Source organism: Sturnus vulgaris, chromosome 5, assembly GCF_052056855.1.
Source record: "Sturnus vulgaris isolate bStuVul1 chromosome 5, bStuVul1.hap1, whole genome shotgun sequence".
NCBI lineage: Eukaryota > Metazoa > Chordata > Aves > Passeriformes > Sturnidae > Sturnus > Sturnus vulgaris.
The window spans coordinates 12,722,675-12,744,832 of record NC_142247.1 but is presented as its reverse complement, the minus strand read 5'-3'; the positions used below and the strand labels follow the sequence as shown (position 1 = coordinate 12,744,832).

The 22,158-nt window shown below is 41.7% G+C and overlaps 1 protein-coding gene across 2 annotated transcripts in view; it reads right to left on the bottom strand.

Moving 5' to 3' along the window:
- The window catches only part of KIAA0930 (KIAA0930 ortholog), a 52,517-nt gene that overhangs the window by 5,716 nt on the left and 24,643 nt on the right, over window positions 1-22,158 (bottom strand). Inside the window, exons 3-9 of one of the 2 annotated variants that reach the window (XM_088164874.1) lie at window positions 13,241-13,345; window positions 11,974-12,051; window positions 7,859-7,960; window positions 7,287-7,427; window positions 5,088-5,282; window positions 2,795-2,957; window positions 691-846 (exon numbers count right to left, since the gene is read on the bottom strand). In XM_088164874.1, the coding sequence (XP_088021000.1) occupies window positions 691-846; window positions 2,795-2,957; window positions 5,088-5,282; window positions 7,287-7,427; window positions 7,859-7,960; window positions 11,974-12,051; window positions 13,241-13,345 (940 nt within the window). Of the gene's footprint in view, window positions 1-690; window positions 847-2,794; window positions 2,958-5,087; window positions 5,283-7,286; window positions 7,428-7,858; window positions 7,961-11,973; window positions 12,052-13,240; window positions 13,349-22,158 lie in introns of both variants that reach the window. The other variant, XM_014880323.2, reaches the window with a different exon arrangement.

Below are 22,158 nucleotides of genomic sequence, written 5' to 3'. Positions count from 1 at the left end.
TAATATCTTAGTACATGCTTCTTGAACTACCCAGAGAAATGAGCACCTTTCCCACTTCACTCTGTCCCACATGTAATGCTCCTGCTACTTGGAAAGCTGCCATTGGCACAAATACATTGATTACAACGAGGCCTTGGAAACAGGGCCTACACAACATGTCAAGCTAAAACAAATGTGGGTAGGGAAAAACTGCAGATGAAAATTCTGTCTTACAGCCCAGACATTTCATGCCCTCTTTCTGTGTATCTCAATATATACCCCAATTCCTGCAACCGTATGTTCAACAAATTAAGTCTCAGAAAAGATGTTCAAGCTCAAAGCCAGTAATTGAGCATGGAGGCTTTTGTGCCACCCTCTTGAGCAGATATTAAATGCCAGCAGAAACAATACATCTTCTGTGAATTCCAAAATGCCTGTGGTGAGAGAGAGTAAGCTTGTTAACTCCAGCTAACTTGTTGTAAGACTACCAACACAATGATCATAAGGAATAATTACGTGTTTTGCTGAAACATTGTTCAAAATCCATCCTTAATTACAAATGACTGATTTTTTTTATCAGAATCTATAATTTCTTCTAAATTGAAATAAATTCCTATTTACAACAGCATTTCACAGAAATACTTGTCTCTCTGTCTTAACAGCAGAATCCCTCAGCATAGTCGGCTATGCACAACACATGTCAAAATTCACCTGTTAAAATTCGATGCAATGGCAAAGTGATGTATGTTAAGTGTGCATAGAGTAGAAAGTTTTCATCTGTTCTGTTCAGCTTCAGCCACGAGCCCACCAGGGAGCGTCCTGTTCCAGACAGGGACCGCGACCGGAGATTTGTCGCGTTGTGCAGATCTGTAAAGGCAGGGAGAGACAGCAAGCCTCAAGGAATTGTACTTTACTGGAACATCTCTGAAACTCAAAAAAAAAGAGGAGAGCCTCCTATTCATTGTTTAGAGACAAATCACATGCAGGACACTATCATAACTGGTTTTAAAAACCAGACAGATCTTGCTTAGCACAGAGTTCACCATTTACACTGAAGCTAATAAATGGTAGCAGGAGCAGCTGAAAGCAACAGACAAACAGGGCTTGGGTTACCACACTGCACCTGCAGAACACCAACTCAGCCTTCCCTCATACATGAAATCATAGAATAGCCCTGAAATTAAGTACTTACTCATGCAGAAATTCACCAGAGTAACAAAACAGAAATTGTTTATTTTGAAGAAAATTGCCATCTAGTAGATATAGGGAGATTCAACATTAATACCTCAGTTTCCTGCACACCTCCACGCACACTCTGAGCCACACCTAGGACTCTTCAGCTGAGACACTGTTCTCAGAATTAGTTTAGATGTCCCCAAGTAACTTTTAAAACAAAAAGATAGTGAGTCCCCTATAGGCCAGAGGAGTTTTTCATAGGTGAAGGTCTCTCCCACAACCACGTGCTGCATTTTTGGAGTGCTTTAAAATCCTTCCTCTATTGTCCTGTAAAATTCAGCCCTGTCCCACAGTGCTAAAATCAGATGTTGAAGTCAACATATCGATTCTGAGCCAGAGTGATCCAAGCTCTGGAACTGAAAGCAGATCCTGATCCAAAGAGGAAAATACGTGGTGGCAGCTACTCTAGAAAGATGCATAACACTGTGGGAGGAAAAAAAAAACCCGTGAAAATCTTTCCCTTCCTCCCTACACAAGTGTATAGCCTAGCTGTCTATTACCTCTTCCCATGCAGGACCACTATGCCAGGAACAGTGTGGTGATCAGGGCAGAAGGAGCAGACTCTGGAAGCTGCAATAAGCACAACTCTACTGGTGTACCATGCTTGCACACAGCAAAGCCACTGAATTGGGCCTTGATGGGCTGCTCCTATTCATCACAGGTCTGCCTGCACTGGGGCAACTCTGCAGCAGCACTGGCTGTACCAAGGACAGTGCTGATCTTTAAACAATCCACATCTTTTCCTCTGCCCACAAAGCCAAAATGCAGCCAAATCCCTGCTCCTATCTCTGCATCATCTCTGCATCTGGCTTTTTCATGCCAAAATAAGAGAGTTTCACCACTGCAGCTCCTGAGGAGCACTGGTAAGATACTCAGGTTTCTGAAATTTGTAAAAAAAAGAATAGCAATTACTGTTCCTTGTAGAAAACTCATCTTTGAATAAATTAAGTTTCCTAGCGTAAGCTGTTAAAGTTTTTCAGATGAGGAACAATACGGGCAAACCACATACAAACCATTTCTTGGTATTTTATATGAATGCTACAAAATATCTGAAAACCCTAGAATTTATTTATTTCCATAAATATATTAGAAGGAAAAGGATATGAAAATGAAAAGAATGTCCATCATTACCATTAAATACTCTAGGATCAGACCCCCCAAGAGCAGGCAGAGAAATACCTTGAACTCTGTTCTATCCTGGGCAACCTCTAGGTAGCCTCTCTAGGCATCAGTATCAAATCAGAATTCAAAGAATTTGTTGCTGAGTTGCCCTACCCACTATACCTGGAGAAGTGTCCCCAGAGATTGTGACATCTGGGAAAGGGGGAGGATCGCAGCTGCTCCAGTTTCTCTCAAATGGGTCCATATAAAAAAATAAGTTTTAACATATTCAGGATCTGTGGGCTCCAGCCTTCCAAGAGATGCCTGTGAAAAATCTCATTTTCAGAGAGGCACTGGCTGTATGTGGAGCTCGTTTTTTCCACCCTGCAAACCTTCTTAAAAACCCACACTGGGATCCCTTTCCACAGCTCTGTGCCCTCTCCAGACAAGTCTGTTTAGCTGTCAATACTCCTCTCACCTCCACCATCATCATCTCTGAAGAACTCCTCACTGTCGTTCGCTGAATGGGATTTTTTCATCTCAGCAATTCGATTTCGGGGCACTTTTCTCTTGAGGGATGGGGAGAAGAAGGATGGGCGGTTGTTACGTTCTGGGGTTGGTGGTGTGCTGAAAGAAGTAACCTGAAAGGGAAATAAAAGAAATGCTGGAGAAACTCTTGGTTTTCCCTCCATGTGCCACAAGGCAATCACATGTGTAAAAATCAGAATGATGACTGGTATCTAGCTCTGTTTTATCAAAGTGGCTAGAGATTTTAAACTGAACAATCACCTCAAGATGCTCAAGGGGAAAATATTTTGATATTTTACAACCCTCAACTGTTACATGAATAACGAAAAACTTCTCAGATGATCACTTTTAACAAGGATTTACAGTCATAACAGCACAAAATTAGTAATTTAGGCACCAAGAATGTCAATCTTATTTTTGCATGTTGAAATGCAAGAGACTTAATATGCTAAGAATGTACTGCATTGAACACACTCAAAATGTGCACCTTCATTTCTTTGATATGTGCAAGGCAGCAGCTTCCCTGTTGGGAAGGCTGTCCCATGAGAGCCCTGTGTAAGGTCAATGTCCCTGGGGAGGAGGGTCACAAATTCCTGAGCCCAGCACACCGAGGCAGAAGTGAAGTCAATGTTATCTTTTATGTGTGTTATGTTTCAATACTGGAAGGAGAAAATGAAGCTGTGGTGCCTCAGAAGATTTGGTTAGTCCAAGTGATGACAAATACAGGGATGGAATTATCTGTGGTAAAATTCAGGTTAGGGACAAAACTATGGAGACATCCTTCCTTCAGAGTAACAGTTGCCATTGAGTAAACTACAATTAAATCCAAGTACACCTGTTTTGGAGAGAACTGAAACACAGTGCTGATGTACTGGCTTTGATGGCAGTATTTTAATAGCTTCATTTCAAAGGGAAGAAAACAGGGATAACTACTTTGCTAATGGATGCGATCTGGTCCTTGTCTCTTCACACAGTCAATTTAACAACCCCACAACTCTCCCTGAGCTGGCACATGACACTGCTTGTATCTGTCCAAAGAAATGCAGAGGGAGGTGACATGGAGTGATGATGGCAGCCAAGCCAGGTTGAGTGCAGAAACACTCCATGTTGTCCCTCTATCACTAAAAAATAAATAAAGGCATTGTAACACCCAACTGATACTTTTCCCAGCACACTTCATTTCTAATTTGTGCTTGTCTCCGTTTTTAATTTGGGAGTAATTTCATGTCACACTGTGGGGAGAGGAACCAGAAACAGGCATATCAGCGTTAAAACCATTAGCAAAAAGCAGTGGTAACACATTATCAAATCTAATTTGACATTTTCCAGGTGACACTGGAAACCCTGGAGACAAAATATCATGTTGTCCCTCCACACATGATTTCTTCAGGCTATGTTTCTGTAGTAGAGAGCAAGAACATCCAGTTAATGAGCTCTGTGCTGGTAGCTCATGTTGCCTTTTACCAAGTAAGAAACAAAAACTACACTGTTTGCATGGAGACCTCCAGAAGCCGTTCTGCAGGTCTTTAAATGATACAGGTTAGCTGCCCTACACAGAAAATCATGCTAGACTCCATCAGGTACTGACCCAGCCCAGGTCTGTTGCAGGTATTTTGAAGACATGTTGCCTAATCCCCATTAACCAGGTAAAATGTCTTCATGGAAAATAAGGCTCAGGATTGAATAAAGGCCAAATCAGCATCTGTGGTCTGATTCTATTGGCATTTTACTGCACTTGCATTAAAATTAAGCATATGTATGAATACCATACTGCATCTGGTTCCATGATCTTTGCTTTAGCATTACACAGGCTTCGTGCTGGCAGTATTCCTCAGTGGCAAAACCTAAAAGCACCACTTACTGTGAGGTTTAGCAAGCAACCTATGCAATACAGAAATTCCACATTTCTAGGTAAATCCCATTTTGCACAGAAGTGGAATCTACTTTTTTTTTTACAGAAAACAGGCAGAATCATTGGTTTCCCTAGCATCAAGATTGCTGTTGTTTCAACAAAATACTCCTCCAGAAGTATGAATCATCCGTCATCTCCATATCCAGCATTTGCTCGGGGGAAACTGACTTTAAGAATCCATCTCACATACTGAGTACAACCAAATTACACATAGGCAAACCTAAGTACAGAACCTAGATGGGAGTTAACCCCAGCTTCAGGCTGCCTCCTAGCTTTGGAACAAAACATGTTCATGCTTCACCTTAAGAGAGTATTTCTGTCTGCTACTTACTCTTTCATGCACTGGGGAGTCTGGATTTGAATCTTCTTCTGTCCCATATGGTGAAGTGTCACCAGTGGAAACTCTGCTCACTGCCATCTCTGCATGTCCTTTTCCCTGTGGTCCTTTCATTCGGACAAATTCCATGTTGTTGTATTTATAAAAGCCAAAAGACATTCTCTGAGCCATCTTAGCTGCAACACTCACCTACAATGCATCAAGATAGGAGAGAAAAACATGTAACAACAGCTCTACAACTTGAAAATAACATTCTCTGAAAGCATTAAAGTCAGAACCATAGTGGATAATGATTCCTAAGAAACATTTTAAGCCACAATCTGTAGTAATCTCACAGAGACAAAAAAACAGGTTCTGAGAAGAACCAACTCCTTCAGCCATCCAAAAAGCAGTTAGCAGGGGCACACTGAGAGGAACTGAAGGTTTTTATCCAGGCCCACACACTGTGGCACATGAGAGCACAGGCAGGCACGCACACAACTCAATGTGCTCGGGCACTCATTTGAGTCCAAAAAGCAATAGACATACACACACAAGATGCCTCAAGCCAGCAAAGCACACCCCACAATGTCACTACTTTGTGCCAAGTCATTTCTGACATTTTTATGTCCACATTGTCAAGGCCAAAATATAAGGAACCAGCCCCTTGCATAACTAACCTGCACTGCATGGCTCACCAAGACACCCTGACACCTTTAAATCCCCTCAACAGACACAGGAGCTCAATTTCCACTCAGCACAACTGAACTGAAAATTGAACTGAGAACTGAAAAAAGGAACAGACCAATATGAAAACAGTCAAGGTTTTGCTAAGTGAAAATAATGTCTTGAGTTTTCAGCTTGTATCCGTAAGTTTAAGTGATTTATTGCAATTTTCATCAGTTTATGAAAAGGCCAAGATGCTCATCAACTTCTATTGTACTAAGAATTACAGGATGCTAGAATAATTTAGGTTAGAAACAACCTTTATGATCATTAAGTCCAATCATTAACCAAAGACTGTCAAGCCCACCACTAAATCATGTCCTTAAGTGTCACATCTAAGCATCTGTTAAATATCTCAAGGTCTGAGGATTCCACCACTTCCCTGGGCAGCCTGTTCCAGTGCTTGACAACTCTTCCAGTAAAGGAATTTTTCCCAGTATTCAATCTAAACCTTTCCTGAAATCAAGTAATCTTCAAAAAACATAGAGATTACTCCTGTTCTGTAAAAAGAATGGTAAAATTTCGAGTTTTGCCTCTGGCCATAATGAAATATTTGAAGAATTAACAATTTTACTTCATCTAAAATAATGTCAAGTAGCTGTGTGGTCAATCATGACATTCCCAGGCTCTGAGGTGACTCTACCACATCAAATCTTATCTTTCCACTGCAGGGCTTTCTTTTTATGTTGTCTTCAGTGATTCTGCATTCCACTTATTTTAATAACCCAGCTTCTGATGGTGTAAGGCCACAAGATGATGGTGGGAAACAACTTTTGCATCATGTTCTCTCAGAAACCTGCTGGAAGAGTGGAATGGCTGGCATTTAAAACAGGGAGAAGGGAAATTATTCAGGACCTCCCCTGACAAGGGTAGAAATTTAGAGACACAGTAGATATTGTAATAATTTCTTCTGTTTGTTTCTAAAAATCTCTCAGGATTGTCTTCATAAAAAATCATTTGAGAAGTTTATTGAGTCTTGATTTCAGCACTAAGTACTGAATTTGAACGTGCTGGTATTTCATGTTTCTGTAGAAAGCAAAGAAAGCTACTCTCAGTGACAGTGAGACTAAAAGGGTCTTTTAAAAACAGCCATGAGTGCAAAATACAATGAAGAAAAATACACTTTATCACAAGGTAGTTATCAGGCGTTTAAAATCTCCCATGAAATCATACCTTCTCTGAATAAAGTAATCTCTATGACTTTTAAAGAAAACAAGGGGCTCCAAGAACTGTTGTTCCTGTGTCACGCTCTTGACTACGTATCCCTACCTTCCCTCCTTCTGGCAAACAGCAGAGGAATATAATATAGCCCGGTCTGAATACCCTCAGTTATCTGAGCCAGAAACAGTAGCTTTCAGCTAACTTTCAAAGCCAAAATAGACAGACTATGATGCAGCTGATCTAACAGGACAAAAAGCCTCAGCTGCAAAGGAAATCGAGTCAGAGCACCATTTCTTCAAAGGACATTGTCTTTCAGAAGCTCCTTACCCTGTTGTCATAGACCTTCTTGAGTGCTTCATAGCGGATGGACCCCTGGAAAATCACCCCTTGGAAGGTGTTGCTTTTATCACTGGCCACTAGCTCCACACACACCATTTCTCCTTCCCCCACAGTCATGTCACTGAAAACCTGCCAAAGATGCAAGATGAAACACTTTGATGCAAAGTTGTTCAAATCAAAATACATTCAGGTTCCCATGGCTGTTTTTATACCCCAAGGAAGTTTCAATATAAACTGAAAGGGAGCAGAATGTTCCACCCCAGCCTTTCAAAAAAACAGACTACAGGCAGTGCACACTGCAAATCACTTGTTGAGATGAGCAGCTCTCACATCAGCCTGTCATGCTCTAGCCAGTCATTGACACTGATACCAAAATCCAGCTTTAAGGTCAGATTTCAAACATTAAAGAGAGAAGAAGTTTAAATAAAAATAAAATAAGATCTAGCAGAAGATAACCCTCAACTGGCCAAGAACATCTGCTCAAAAGGTACAAGAAAACAGCTAATCAGAACATAAGACTAGAATAGGACAAAACTTTGCTGATGCAACAAGGAACTCACCTCCTCAAAACTGTCAATCATGAAGAATATATTGGGGTAGCTGATCTTTGACTCTTCTCCTTTACTGTCCATCGGGTGTTTGCTTGGAGACGCAAACACTTGCTGAGAAAAATGCAGAAACAGATACTTCTCAGTTAAATGTGCTTGGGAACAGACACACCAAACACAAGGCAAGTAATTACAGAACACCTCAGGCTGGCACTGCTCACTTACACCACAGATGCTGGACATCCTGCAAGCACAGCTGAGCTGGTTTCTGACTAAAGCCAGATTTGCAATAGTGGCACTTGAGAAATACTTGGTTTTCACATTCAAGTACATGCAAATAATCAAAAACTCATTGCTTCACAGTAAATGTCCCTGTCTGTACCTGACCTCTCACCATACTACAGTACACCATCGTACTTCTTCATCACCACTTTCAGGTGCCTTTAAGTTGCTTCAATGCACCACAAAGTAAAATGCCACAGTGCAAGTTACCATGAAGCATCTGACCCAACAACTTTACTTTTATTTGTTGTTGTTTATTCAGTACCACACTAAAATCAACCTCCCTCAGTAAGGGTAGCGTTGCTGTCCTGGGGTGATTCATAATGTTAATTAATTCCATATCTATCTGCACCCAAAAACTGCTACTGTATCTTTACAACCCTACAGCCACAGACCTTGTGTGTGTGGGGTGCTGTTGTGGGCATGTTTGACATCAGTGCAGAGGCAGTTTCCAGGCTCTTGGCTGTGTAATATTCACTCCATAGGCTACTTGGTCTTTGTTCAGGCCAAGACTTTCCTTCCTGTTTTTCATTCTCTCTTCATTTTGTTTCTTTTTATCCTTGGCAAGGGAGACTGCAGTTAGCGATATTGGGCTGTCTGGGGGCAAATTCCAAATTTCACAGATGCCCACCTGCAGCAGTCCAAGCCCATCCAGGAGAGAAGACTATGGAGAGTCTCTCTCTTTTGCAGCAGCTCTGGGTTTGCAACTGTAGCTACTTGCAGAAATTGCATGTTGCAATTAGAAACTGTTTCAAAGTGAACTTTGCAAGCTCTGCCAATGGCCAGAAAAAACACCAGTGAAGTGAGTTCCTGTGTCCGGCAGTGCCCAGAGCCCGCTCCTTTCCCCCAGCCCACAAAGGGCAGGAGGCAGCGGCTGCAGCAGCGCAGACCCCACACAGGCCGGCGAGTTTCCATCTGCCTCTGGAAGCGCTCTCTGGGCTCCTGCCTTCCTGCTAGGGGTTGCCACACTCTTGTCACTTTGTTCCTGGGGACACACGGTCACCTGGCAGGTGCCATTTGGAAAGGAAAGTGTGACGCCATCCTCCCTTTGCCCTTGGCCACAGGGCTGCCTCCTGCAGGCGCCATTTTGGGAACGGGTGCTTCTGGCAGCCAGGGTTTCTCTTTGCTCCCATGGGGTTTTGAGTTGTAACAGGTTGGTATCTAGTAGTTATTTACTTTTTTCCCCTGACTGTTGGTGTCTGTTTGATAACAAAATGTTGGGGTTTTTTTCACGTAAATCTACTCGTATTTCATGCCTTATTGGGAGAAAGGGATTGGTTGGAACCAAGGGGGAGGTTACTCACTTGAGAGTGCCCACCTCTTTAGACTGTCTCAAACTGTTGGAAATGATACCGAGTTAAAAATTTTTTTATATAACTTTAATCAGGGGTTTTGTTCGCCTTTGCCCCAGGGGGAAGGGAATTGAAGTTTCTTTTCAGGGTACTGTTTTGTCACTCGAGGCCTGATGAGCTTGACATCTCAACGATGGAACGATTTTCTCTGCACAACCCAGGCAATGTGTGGGTGAAATTATTTCTGTTACACATCCTGGCCAGAATAAAGTAATGCTTTGATTCTCTAACACTAAAAACATTTTTGAAGAGTTTTTGCTTTTCCCACAGTTTCAGTGACAAAACCAAGACAATGGCTCACAGGAAGACAAGCACTTGGTTTCTCATCCTCATCTTATGCTTCTGTTTCTTTTCCTATCACTTCCTCTTGTACATTTCTCCCTCCCAAGCAGTTCCTGAACTCCTTCAGTGACTTTGTTTAAATAGCTAAAGGCTTTAAACTTTATCATTCCAAAAAGATTAATGAGCACGTAAGGAGGGAGAAGTAATTTATACCAAGCAGCTTTCTTTGCTTCCACATTTGTTTACAAACAAAGCCTTGAATTAAAGAAACCTGTCAAATCTTAGCCCACTGTGAACATGCTGAAAGCTATGGATCTGATCAGGCTGTCAAGCTCGTGACATTCTTGCTACAAATCATTCAACATAAAACATAATTAAGAATAGGATATTAGATATTCATGAGAGGGTTGCTTTTCCTTACTTGTACTTATGCAGCCTTTATGCACATTGAATAGAATTAAAAAGAAACGTTGCTGCAAGACCAGGAACATCATTAGAAAGCAGACTCCTCAAAAATACTACTTGCACTAATGCCTGAAACAAGGACCTTTTCCAGGCATCTTCACTCTCACACCAGCCAATGAATGACAAAACACCCTCCCAAATTCATCTCCAGTTGGGCACACCTGAGGAAAATACAGTTTGTGGAGATCTAATTGACAAGCCAGCAGTTTGCAAAATAAAGTCAGCCTTTTTCATACTGGCTTCATGCAGTAGGCACCCACTTGTGTGAACAGAGCAGATTTGTCATAGGTCTTGACTAGGACAGCAAATCTTAGGCCATCAACATCTGGCTGCACATGGGCAGGAGAAGATACATTTTCTAAAGCAAGAACCATTGGAGCAGAAATGCAGATCCAAACCAGCTGGACTTTCCTAATTTAAAACCAACAGCCTCAATAGTGGATGTGACAATGAAATGCCCAACTGCAAACATGCTTTCAGAGAATATGGAGTTGCCTTTGCTCTCTCTATAGATCAATGTGATGATGCTGAAATGTTACTGGGATGTACTGCTAAGTTTAATGTGGGAAAGGGAAGACAACAATTTATAAGCAGTCCCACAGTAGGAGCCTCTAGAAAGGAGGAACAAGAACTTCCTCTTCATTCTAAATACTGCTCACATGCAGTAAGGGCATATCCCTCATCTTCTCCTTCCTAACTTTCAAATCTGCAAATAGTATTCAGATTTTTCTCAAAAACGTTTGCAGAAGTTAACTTGCGATGAAATTTGGACTAGCCAGAGAAAAAAGTGATGAGAAATAACATGCTTAAATCAACAGTGCAATGTGGCATCTCAACAGCACCTAAAGAAAAAATTATGTGCTTAATCAATGTAAATCACAGACACAAAAATCAGCACTGCTAGTTCTGTTTGTAGGCAAAGCAAAAGTTCTTTCAAAGTGGTTAAGCATGATTAAAAACTAAAGAGCACTGGTTTATTTAAGTGAAGCCACCCAAGCAGCTGCATGAACTAAAGGAATGGAAACACCTGGGAGAAACAATCATTTAAATGCAACAGGAGCCTTTTAAAAGAAGAATTTCTGCTAACTAGCAGAAGTTGTTCTAAGATCTACATTACAAATTGAAATTGAGTGGAGAACCCTCAGGTTTCTTGTTCCTATCCACTTTATGCTTGTTATTCAGTCTCTTCCACTATGCTAAACCCTGGATTAACTACACAAAAAAGATAAAAGCCTATGGTGTGGAGATTAAATGAATGAGCAGTTTAAGAGACTAAGAGTCTTGTAAAATAATATAAATTGTTAATCAAATATAAATTGTTAATCAGTAAATTGTCTGCCACTTAGTAGCTCTACACTAGAAACTTACCCTGAAGGCTCCTCATAATCCTGATCTCATACAATTCCAGGTTTAGTCTCAGACGGGGGAACAGTTGGGCATCATATTCCTTCCTCCCCCTGGCACCCTCCCTCTCTCCCCTGCCTGAATATCCAGCAGGCAAAGATATACACCCTGAAGCATGCAGGGGTCTTCACAATTCTTTGAGAGGGGATATAAAGGACATTTAGATCTCACATCTAGATAACTGGCAAGAAATGTCACTATACAAAGACATGAGATGCTTCAAGAGGATGAATCCATCAGACAACAGCCTAAGAACCACTGCCCCAGTTTTGGAGCAGCTTTTAGGATTAGGTAATACTGGATACCAGCCTGTGATCCAAAGGAATAAAAGAGGAAGCTCACCTGAGATTTCTTTTTGTGAATATGAATATCTCCTCCATCAGAGCGTGTGCACACAGCACAGGTCACCACATAATCGAGCTGCAACAGGGCACCAGACAGAGAAATTAATATTTAGAGTTGGGAAAATAAAACATTCATGTGCATGAGGCAGAACACATTCTGTCTCTTTTTTTTTTTTTTTTTTTCTGTCTGTCTAAAAAGTAAGATATTTTGGTGTTGCCATTTTCTTTACTCTCTTTACTATACTGAACTGCCTACAATTTTTAAGCCCGTGTTTGTTCATTAACTCAGTGACACCAAAACCTCTTGCACAGCTGCTTGTTGAGGTGCACAACCAATAGGTAAGGAAAGTCCTGCCAATATTGTTTAACGCGAGCCTAATTGCAGTTAGGGGAATAAGCAGCATACACACATCTACACCCACCCCTAAGCACACTTTAGGATAGAAATGGAAAAGATTTCCTCCCGTTGAACAGGGAAAAAGAGACACTAATGAACACCAGGGACATGTCAGAAAACACTAGCACAGCCTTCCAAACAACCTGAAAAAACTTAAAAGGAGCAAGTGCAATAGCTCTGGACAGCAATACCCAGCTGTAATAGTATCTCTCAATTCTAACTGTGGCAAATGTATCCTGGTTTTATTAAGCATCAAATAGAGGCAAAAACTGCTCTCTGCAGAGAAGTTCTGCAAAGAGACTTCTGGGAGGAAGGAGAGAGAATGAAAACAATTTATTTTCCAGGATGTGTGCCTGAGCCAACAGTTTCCCATTCTGAGATCATAACGAGCAAATCTTTTAAGGGATCTCAAATGATTACAGTAATATTCAGCTATCCTAAGCCATAATGTAACACACACAATAACCAAACAACCTATAAGTCAATTAAAGAAATAATTAGTTCTGGCTTCATGCTCCTACCACCAAATGTTTTATTAGAGTTCTGTTGTGAAGAGCAGTAAACCCTCAGTATAATTTATGACACTGCATTTACACTCTTCTCTCTTAGCTGCACCAGTGAAATCTAATGGAAATACTGCCTGTCTCATTCATTCTCAAAAACCATTAAACTAGATGAAGACTTCTTTTTGCAAAACCTTGTTAGAGAGCACAAAATTCAGCCTAGCTTCTCTGCATACAGTTAAAGTTTTTTGTAGAAAGCTATTAGGACTCTACTGAAAAATAATAAAAATCTCAGTTTACGTTCATTTAGATTCTGAAAGGTGAAACTGCATAAATAGTGAAAATTAGATAAGCATCACTGTTACCTTCTGCAGGATGAGGTTCAAGTAGACACTCTCTTCCCAGTCAATGTCGGGGTCTCCCAGGCCAGGAAGCTTCTTCGAATCTCTCCGGTAAACTTCAACTTCAACCTGCTAAGGAAAATACCACATCTCTTTGAAAATTATTACTTAGAGGTACCCATTTCCAAACATAAAACTGGTATCCGAAGCTGCACATCATGTAGCTTCCTAGTTTTCTGTCAGGACCAGATTTTGCTGACGATGCAAGGCTTTGTGTGGAAATTAACTGGAGAAACATGGGATGTGTAGGAAAACAAGCAAGAAAGGCAGGAGAATCTCTCTGTGCAGAAGAATCTCAGTTTTGGACAGGAGCTTCATTTATTTCTTGTAACAGGTACGTTTCAGCAAAAATGAAATTAATAAAATCAGGGATGCACACACACATGTATTTCTCTTAACACAATCCCTCAGAATCAAGGATGTCACTACACTAATGCTCAGCCCATACTGTCCAGCCCACAGCTATTGCTTCTTTTCCATTGGCATGGGAGTCTCTGGGAAGACAAAATCCTATAATCAAATAACAGAATATGCCAACTTGGAAGAGAGGCACAAAGATCATCCAGTCCAACTCTTGGCCCTGTACAGGACCATACCCAAGAGTCACATCATGTGTCCCTTAGGGATGGTCCTGTGCCCTCCACAGAGGATATTTTGGAAACTCCTTTGTACTAGACTTGCATGGCCAGGTTTTGGTAGCAAGGGAGCTACAGAGGTGGCTCCTGTGAGCAGCTGCCAGAAGCTTCCCTTATGCGCAGCAGAGCCAATGCCAGGCAGCTCCAGGATGGAAGCACTTCTGGCCAAAGCTGAGCCTGTCTGGTGAGAGTGGCAGCACCTCAGCAATAACAGGTTTTAAGAAGGGGCAGGTAGATGCCTGAGAGAGGCTGTGACCCTGTGGAGAATCCACAGTGGAGCAGGTTCCTGGCAGTATCTGAGAGAGAAGAGCCCAGAGTGGAGCAGGATTGCTGGCAGGACTTGTGACCCTCTGGGGGACCCAGACTGGAACCACCTGTGTCTGAAGAACTGAGCCTGTGGAAGGGATCCACACTGAAGGACTCTCCCATGGGAGGGTCCCCACTCTAGATCAGTGAAAGAGTGGGATGAGCCCTCACACTTAAAAAACTTCTTTTCATACTAAGTACTTTAAATAGTGTAACATGAGAGGACATTAACAGAGCAAACTGGTATTACCACTGCAGAGAATAATCTCCATTTCCAGACAACACCTCCCTTGGGTAGCCAATACTTTGTAGCTCCACAGACACTTACGCAAGCACCTCATCACATAGCTGGGATTTCTGTGTGCCATCCTATTCCCTCACTCCAGCAACTCAACTCACAGCAGCAGGAAACCAGATCCCTTTGGTACCAGTACCTATGGACTGACACAACATAAGCCTGGCACAAGACAGCAGCTGGAGCTGTTTGGCTTTCCTGTTCCATCTAAGCAGTTTCCCATAAAGCAGCTATGAAGTTGTTTCAGAGTTTGCAGGCACAGACACACATCCCCATCTATCCCCTCTCTGAGCAGCAATATTGGTTCTCCAGGAAAGCATCGGAAGAGCCTCCCTGGGCAGCTGGATACTCAGTTGTTTCCGTACCAGTCTCCTATGTAACTAATACAGATCATGCTTCACACAGCACAAGCTATTTAGTTATAAATTTGAGCTTCTAAGATTACATTTTTATCAGCATAAACACTCTGGAAATTTTTTTTCTTAGGGGAAAGAAAAATGTCTTAAAAGAAAAATATTGCAAAAAATATGCAAGATACAACAAAGAAGTGGTGCTAAATGTTAAACATCAGCCACCAAGCCACAGCAGGACAAAAAAAAAAAAGCATTTACATTAACATTGCAGTTACAGTTAACTTCTAATTACACATTTCTAAGCTGGGCAGAACATTAAACTCCCTTTTCTATCTGTATCCTTTCAGCACACACATTTCAAGTAACTTGAACCACTTTATACAGCACCAAAGGTACTACTATAGTAGAGTAACCACTCTATGGATGTGAAGGACAGAGAATTTGTGACTAAAGCAGCTTTTTATTCAAATCACCTGGTTAGACAGCAAGAACAAACTTTGGGGCATAAGTAGTCATCTTTGGCTCCTTCTGCAACAAAACTTAATCTGTTTTTCCCCAATGTACATAAAGACATCCATTGTCACCCCAAACCTCAGCTATCCAATACCCTTATAATGCAGTATCTCCAATGGATTCTCAAAACATGTGATGGCTAACAGCTGGCCTGAAAGCCTCACAAGCACAGGTAACCCTGACCTTAATTTGACCAGCCTATACCTGTAATGGAAAGGAAACATCTTTGGGAAGAGGGTACTGAGAGGAGGAGGGACTTGGCTGCAGAGGACAGATACCAGTCAATCTCTGACAAGGCAGCTATTGGTCAGTGAGCACCAAGATTCCAGCCAATTTTTAACCATATAAAAGCAAGTGGTGAACAATAAGGTTTTGCTATGGCCACATGAATGTTGGAGTGTCGTGTCCATCTCAACTGCGACACACATGGATTTCTGCAGCATCTCCACAGCTAATGTCACCAAGGCTGTCACTGATAGAATGTGCTTCAGAGGTGCTTCAAGCTATAATAAGTTACTGGAATGCTTAGAAGTGTCCTAAAAAAGGGTCTGATAACCTCAGATAGCAGTGTACCTCCATTAGAACACAAATGATGTTTCTTTACTTTCAAGGTAGCTCCTGAGCACTTCAAATCCAAGTAGGCTTGCTCCTAATGAAGTGAACTAAAATCATGAAATGCATATACACACACAACTTTCAAAATATTATTTTAGATAAAGGTGTGGAGACCCTAAGGTTTGAATCAACCTCACAAATGTTCTAAGCTAATTTTAATACACTAGTAATGGGGAAAGGATCGGCTATATGGATTTCTGCAATGAAAAAAATAGAAAAAAAAATTAGTAAGCCACGTGACCCTGGTTTAATGCAGAGCACTCATCCTAGGTTGAACATTTCATGGTGTTTTTACCAGCAGATGCCTAGTTTACGATTAGCAGAAGGTAGATTCAGTCTGAGCAAAAGCCAGCCAGCTTTGGATGGGTTTGTGTGCAGTGATTCCTGCTCATCTGGCTCTTGAGGAGAAGGTGCAGGTAATTCATTAAAAAAAAGAATACACTGTACGTAAGAGTGCCTGAAACGAGCAGCAATGCAGGTCTGCATGACAAACACTGCAATATTTGCAATGTCCCTCTCTAGTTACAGCACTTCCTTCAGCTTCAGCAAGGTTGGTTATACAGACAGTGACCTGCCAAGTCACCAAAACATGTCAAAATTTTCCCTGCAGCACAAAGCTTTTTTGGCAAAATCCCCCACCTCCAGACATGGAGACACCAGTCACTCCTGGCTTCCCTCTCTATACACATCAACAGCATGATGCAATTCAGGAAAAAAAAGACTATCTCATGAGCTGCCTGCACCCTTTGGCACAGGAAAAGGGGGTTTTCTCAGACCAAGAAACCACCACAAACAGAATGGGGGTTGTTGGTCTAACATCCCAGGACTTGTGCTTCCTGTGTTTTACCAAGCTGGGAAGCCCCAGACGTGCAGAGCCATGTTCAGTACCCAGCACTGCTGGAGAACAGATACTCAACAGGACACAGGCTGAGCTGGCCAGTTGGCCATGGAAACCCATCTGCTCATGCATCTGTTCACCAGTGACATCCCTGTCTCTGCTAAATGGGAAGGAAATCAAAGGAGCCTGCTATTTTCTGGAGCATGCAGAGAAGCGCTGTGGGAAGGATGCACTCCCAGTCCTGTCACACAGAGAAGCTGATGTTACAAGCCTTCACTAGAATATTTATATCCAAGATAATATTTAGAAGGGGACAACTGTATTCAACAATGCAACAATGTCCTAAAATGAAAACAAAAGATTTTTTCAGATGTTATATGGAGAAGCTTTCTTAGGATTATGGCTACTGAAATTTTCACTGGTGGTAACAGCAGAAGACAGTGTAAAGAATGCCCTCCAAGACAAAATTCCTATTCCCCTTTTCTGGATACTATCAATTATTCAGAAGTTGCACCTGATCCTCCCGGAACACGCTCTGGAGCCCACATAAAGGCAGTATAATGCCCAGTAGCTATGGCAACTCAACACCCACCATAGCTATAAAGCTGAAACAAAGCCCACTGCAATAAAGCAACTGCAAACTGTGCAAGAAGCAAAGTTCAGCAACAGACAAACACCCACTTTGAAAAATTCTCTTCTGTGTCAATTACTTGAATTCTGTGCCCACAACCCCTTTGTACAACCAAATGATCACAAACGCTGGGAACTTTTCCTTGTGCTACTGTCTCGGTTTAGGGAAAGGTTTAGGAGAAGACTCTGGAATGAGCACTTCCTCTAACAAAAAGGGGTTCCAACAATCCCTTTCTGCCAATGAGAGACTAACACTAGTGGATGAAGGGGAAAAAACCCATCTGTTTATTGACAAACAGAGTACCAACACAGCACGGGAAAAATGGTGACTAAATGGCAGATACTGAACCTGATGGTACTCAGCCTGGGGCTCTCAGAGGGAGCTGCACCCACACACTGGATCCCTTACTGTCTCCACTCAACAAATGCAGTTGCAGTCTCAGCTTGAAACAACAAAGTCAGCTCACATGTAGCCTTTATTCCTCTTGATAGTCAGTCCTGCAAAGCTGCTCCCAATATTCACATGGGTTTTAGTGCTGCTATAATTCCTCTAGTTCCTTACAACCTAATCTTTCTCCTGTCATTTATGGATCTGTTTGCAGGTAGTGGTGTAATGACCTAAGGCTGCCCTGGAGTTAACAATTTAGTTTACCTTACAAGGAGAAGTGCTCTGATTTGTCAAGTCCAGCCTCTGAAATTTAGGGTTAATTACACTGCTCATTATCCTAACTCTTTCAGAGAAGATGAGGTATCACTGCAAACATCTCCCAACTTTGATTTGTTGGCACCCTCTCCTCCCAGCCAAGTGTCCTTTTGGGGGAAGAACAGACACTGGTCTATAAGTAGCTCTGAACTGAATGGTGAAGTTTAAAAGTCAGATCCCACTTAGCTCTTAATGAGAGCAAGAGTAAAAGGCATGCAGGGCAAAGCAGCAAGAAAAAAGCAGCTTCCTCCATCTTCAAAGACAGAAAACTCTCCTGTAACCTTTGCCCTTCATCACTAGAACAAAAAACTGCTTGCCCTCCTCATCTGAGGGCACACACCAATCAACCTTTATAGATCCTGCAACTGCCTTAAGATTGTGTTTTCTCACTGAATTCTCACTTTCTTCTCATTGTTACATAAGTTTATATCTCAGTATTAAAGAAATCACCTAAAAGGTAATTATAGCTCTTGCAAAAGTACTCCATCACAAGGAATACCTACTGAATGTGTTCTGTTTTCTTCTTTTCAAGAAACACATGACATTCCTTCTGATTGGCAAGTCACAACCACAGAAAACAAACGATTTAACAAGCCTACACATCTGCTTTCAATATCTGCCCGTTGTATATGAAAAAGTTTCTGTAGTGTTAAGAATGAGTAAATTATACAACTGAGAAATGCTAACAGGACTCACAGAATTAAAAGTTGACTTCAACCAACCATAATTTAAATTACTTAGATGAAAGGGACCCCAAAAATCTAGTTCTGCCTTTTTAACTTCAGAAATAGCAGAAGAGATATAAAAGCTGAAAAATTAAAGTGCAAGTTGTTCAAATTACTGGAGCAGTCTGAATGCTTGAAGATGCTCATGAAACAAATGAGGGGAAAGCAAAAAATGTGCAAACCATGTCACATAGGTGTGGAAACTGTTTATCCCTAGCCTGGCTGTGGCACCAGGACAGTGGTTAACAATGGCCAAGTAAGACAGGGCTGGGAGTTCAAATATGCTGAGCAGTATCAGCAAGGCAAGAATGACTTGTTTTTAGGATCCTGACAAAATCATCTTTGCTCCTGCCTCACGCTTTTACTATGTGAATCCCACCAACTTTCATTCTTCAAATGCTCCATGGATCTGCTAAATCAGCTTTGCAAAATAAAACTAAGAGATATATGTGTGACCATTTAAGTGTTATCAAACATGGACCCAGACCACAGAGTAACTTGTATTTTCAGATGCTGAAACAAGTTGCTCACTGTTGCCTTATTCCTGTATTGTTAGTTTCCAGCCTTTCTGAAGCTCCTAGAGAAGCACAAATTCCTAAAGCAACACACAGTGTGTGCCTTCTGCATTATCCAGTCAGCAGGATTCAGGAAGATATGTTACACTCGTAGGCAGCAGACACAGCCATGGGAGAAAGAACATTACAGAATGGTAATAAATCAGTGTATTTCAAACCATCTCTGTTGAATACAGAACTGCATAAACTGTGTTAGTGACCAGAAGACAAGGTGGGTGAAAAATGTCTAATGTCTGCCCCAGGGTTAAGTTCTAGTTACCAATGTTACTATAAACGTGATGATGTTATTCCAGAGCTCCAATTCAATTGCATATTAATTTCAGCATTGAACCCAGATGTTCCCATACCTCTAATAAGCAAGTTGACCAGCCTGCAACCCACAGTTCAAATCCACTAAGTGCTCTGATGAACCAGTGGCTTCATCAGGCTTTTGGGGAGCTCCAAGCAGACACTTTTAGCTTTCCCAGGATGCAAGCCCAGCCTAGCAGTGCTCTTCTGTCCCTCCACTCCCCAGTGACTCAGACAGATATGTATTTCTGATACTGAATTATTCAGCACAATTAATCAGATAGGAAAACTGAGTCTGGGCTTCTTCCCTTCCCAGTGAAGTCACTCTGCAGCAGAGAACAGAGCATCTTCTTGGCTGCCACGTTTCAGTGCCATTCATATTAAAACCACATCTGATTCTGGCTTTCTTGTCACCCTATTTGACTGCTTAAGAAGAGTTCTTCAGAGACTGGAAGCGATATAAAGCGATTCATTAAAGATGCCCCTGCAGCCCACACCCCTTCCTGACTCTGGAATTTTGTGACTGTGATACTATCAAAGTATTTCAGCTGAACACTTGCTTTGTCTCAGACAGGAATTTACTCTGGAAATAGGGCAGAAGATGGGAGCATTACCATCCTGACTGGTGTTAGCCTGCCACGTGTGTCACAAGCATAGCACAGGTCATAGACAGCTTGGATCATTCTGTGTGGAAAAGATGTTCCTGTCACACTCATCATAGTATTTTCTTCCCTCAGCTTTTTTTTCCAAGCAATCTCCCACAGCACACAGAGGAAGTGGCCTTGATGACCTTAAAGGTCTCTTCCAACCTGCATGATTTTATAAATACATCACGAACAGAGGCTCTCAGCAGCTCGTTTATGCTCACACATTTAGACAATCAAAGTAGCATGAGAAAGCACAGGGATTTCCGGCATGGGGAACTGCAAAAGAAAGGTCTTTACACCAAAGATGTTGAGCTCCTTACAAAAAAATCAGAGCATCAATCTGATAACACCAGGGTTCCTCTCTCATGTTTCAAAATGAAAGCATTGTGTGGACGCTGAACTGCAGGACCAATTGTTCCTGCTCACTGCAACACCTCTACAAGCTCAGCAGAATGGAAGAGCTGAGGCACAACAGTCGATTCTGTACCCACTTGGATGTGTTGCAATAATTGTTCCCACATACTACCCATGAACAAGGAGAAAATTTATTCAGCAAAAGAGATGCAATTTTTGGCCATTTGTTTTCTCTTCAGCATTTGGGTGGTCACATGGGACTGTCACAAAGTATAGCATAGAGCTCTTCTGGAGAAGAGCTGTTTGCTTGCAGTGCTGAAAAAAACGCAATGATGGAACAGAGCCAGCAATGAAAGATTCTTAAAACTTGTGTTTTTATTAATGCTGAGTTCAGGTTGTTGAATCTTCCAGGCAGCCAGACGGTGACAGTGAATTACGGATTCAGCTAGGAAAATCCTGTGATTTTCTGTGCAAATCATGTGCCTGAAGTAATTTAGGTTTGGAAACTGACTGGTCACACCACAAGCAGTATTTGTTGAGTCACAGACCCAGATGCACATGAACATGTAAACCACGGCTCTGTTCAGTTCTGTCTCTGAAGCTGCAGTCACAACATCAGTAGCTTAAGCTTTTTGGAGACTTAACAGTCCTAATGACTATCCCGTGCATTTGGCAGCAACTCTACTCCTCCACATTCACAGGATGCTGAGGAAAATAGGAATTACTCCAATATCCAGGCAAGTTCAGAACATATGTTCAGGGTATCTTACCTTTATCTTTTTTATTGCTTTGCCTTATAGATATGGCACCTTTTCAGGTGACAAGGCACAATGAAAGGCAGAATACAACCTGCTGGTCTATTACTGAAGTTTTATCTTTGTTTCCCAGCTATGTTACACTATATACTTGCATCTTCTAGATTCACAGGAGAAAGTAAAGCTGCTCTCTACAGAAAGATCAGAGATACTCAATCTTGACCTAACAGCATTTTAAAATCATAATCCTAAGTCTAACCATGTTAACCTTTCAAACTTGCAATGTCCATGACTCTTTGGAAGTGAGGATCAGGGCTTACATTTTCCAGTAGGTCACATCAGCTGGCATGAGAGACAGCAGCAAAGCAGTTTTTGAGTCTTGACTTAATAAAGACTGACAACTCAAAGGGAGTCCACTTTACAAAACCCTGCTAAATTCCTTTACCTTGGGAAAAGCTACACTCCACAGTGCCTTGGTCTGCAAAGGAGCTGACACAGGGGGTCTGTGGTTTTGCTTAAAGACCAAGAGAAGATGTAGCTTCAAAACTCGGTAAGAAAAACTGCAAGAGTTATTGTGACATGCCAAGGAAAGACAGAATTAAATGTACTACTCTGGGATCCAAGAGTCTGTGTAGTGGATATAGCCTAGA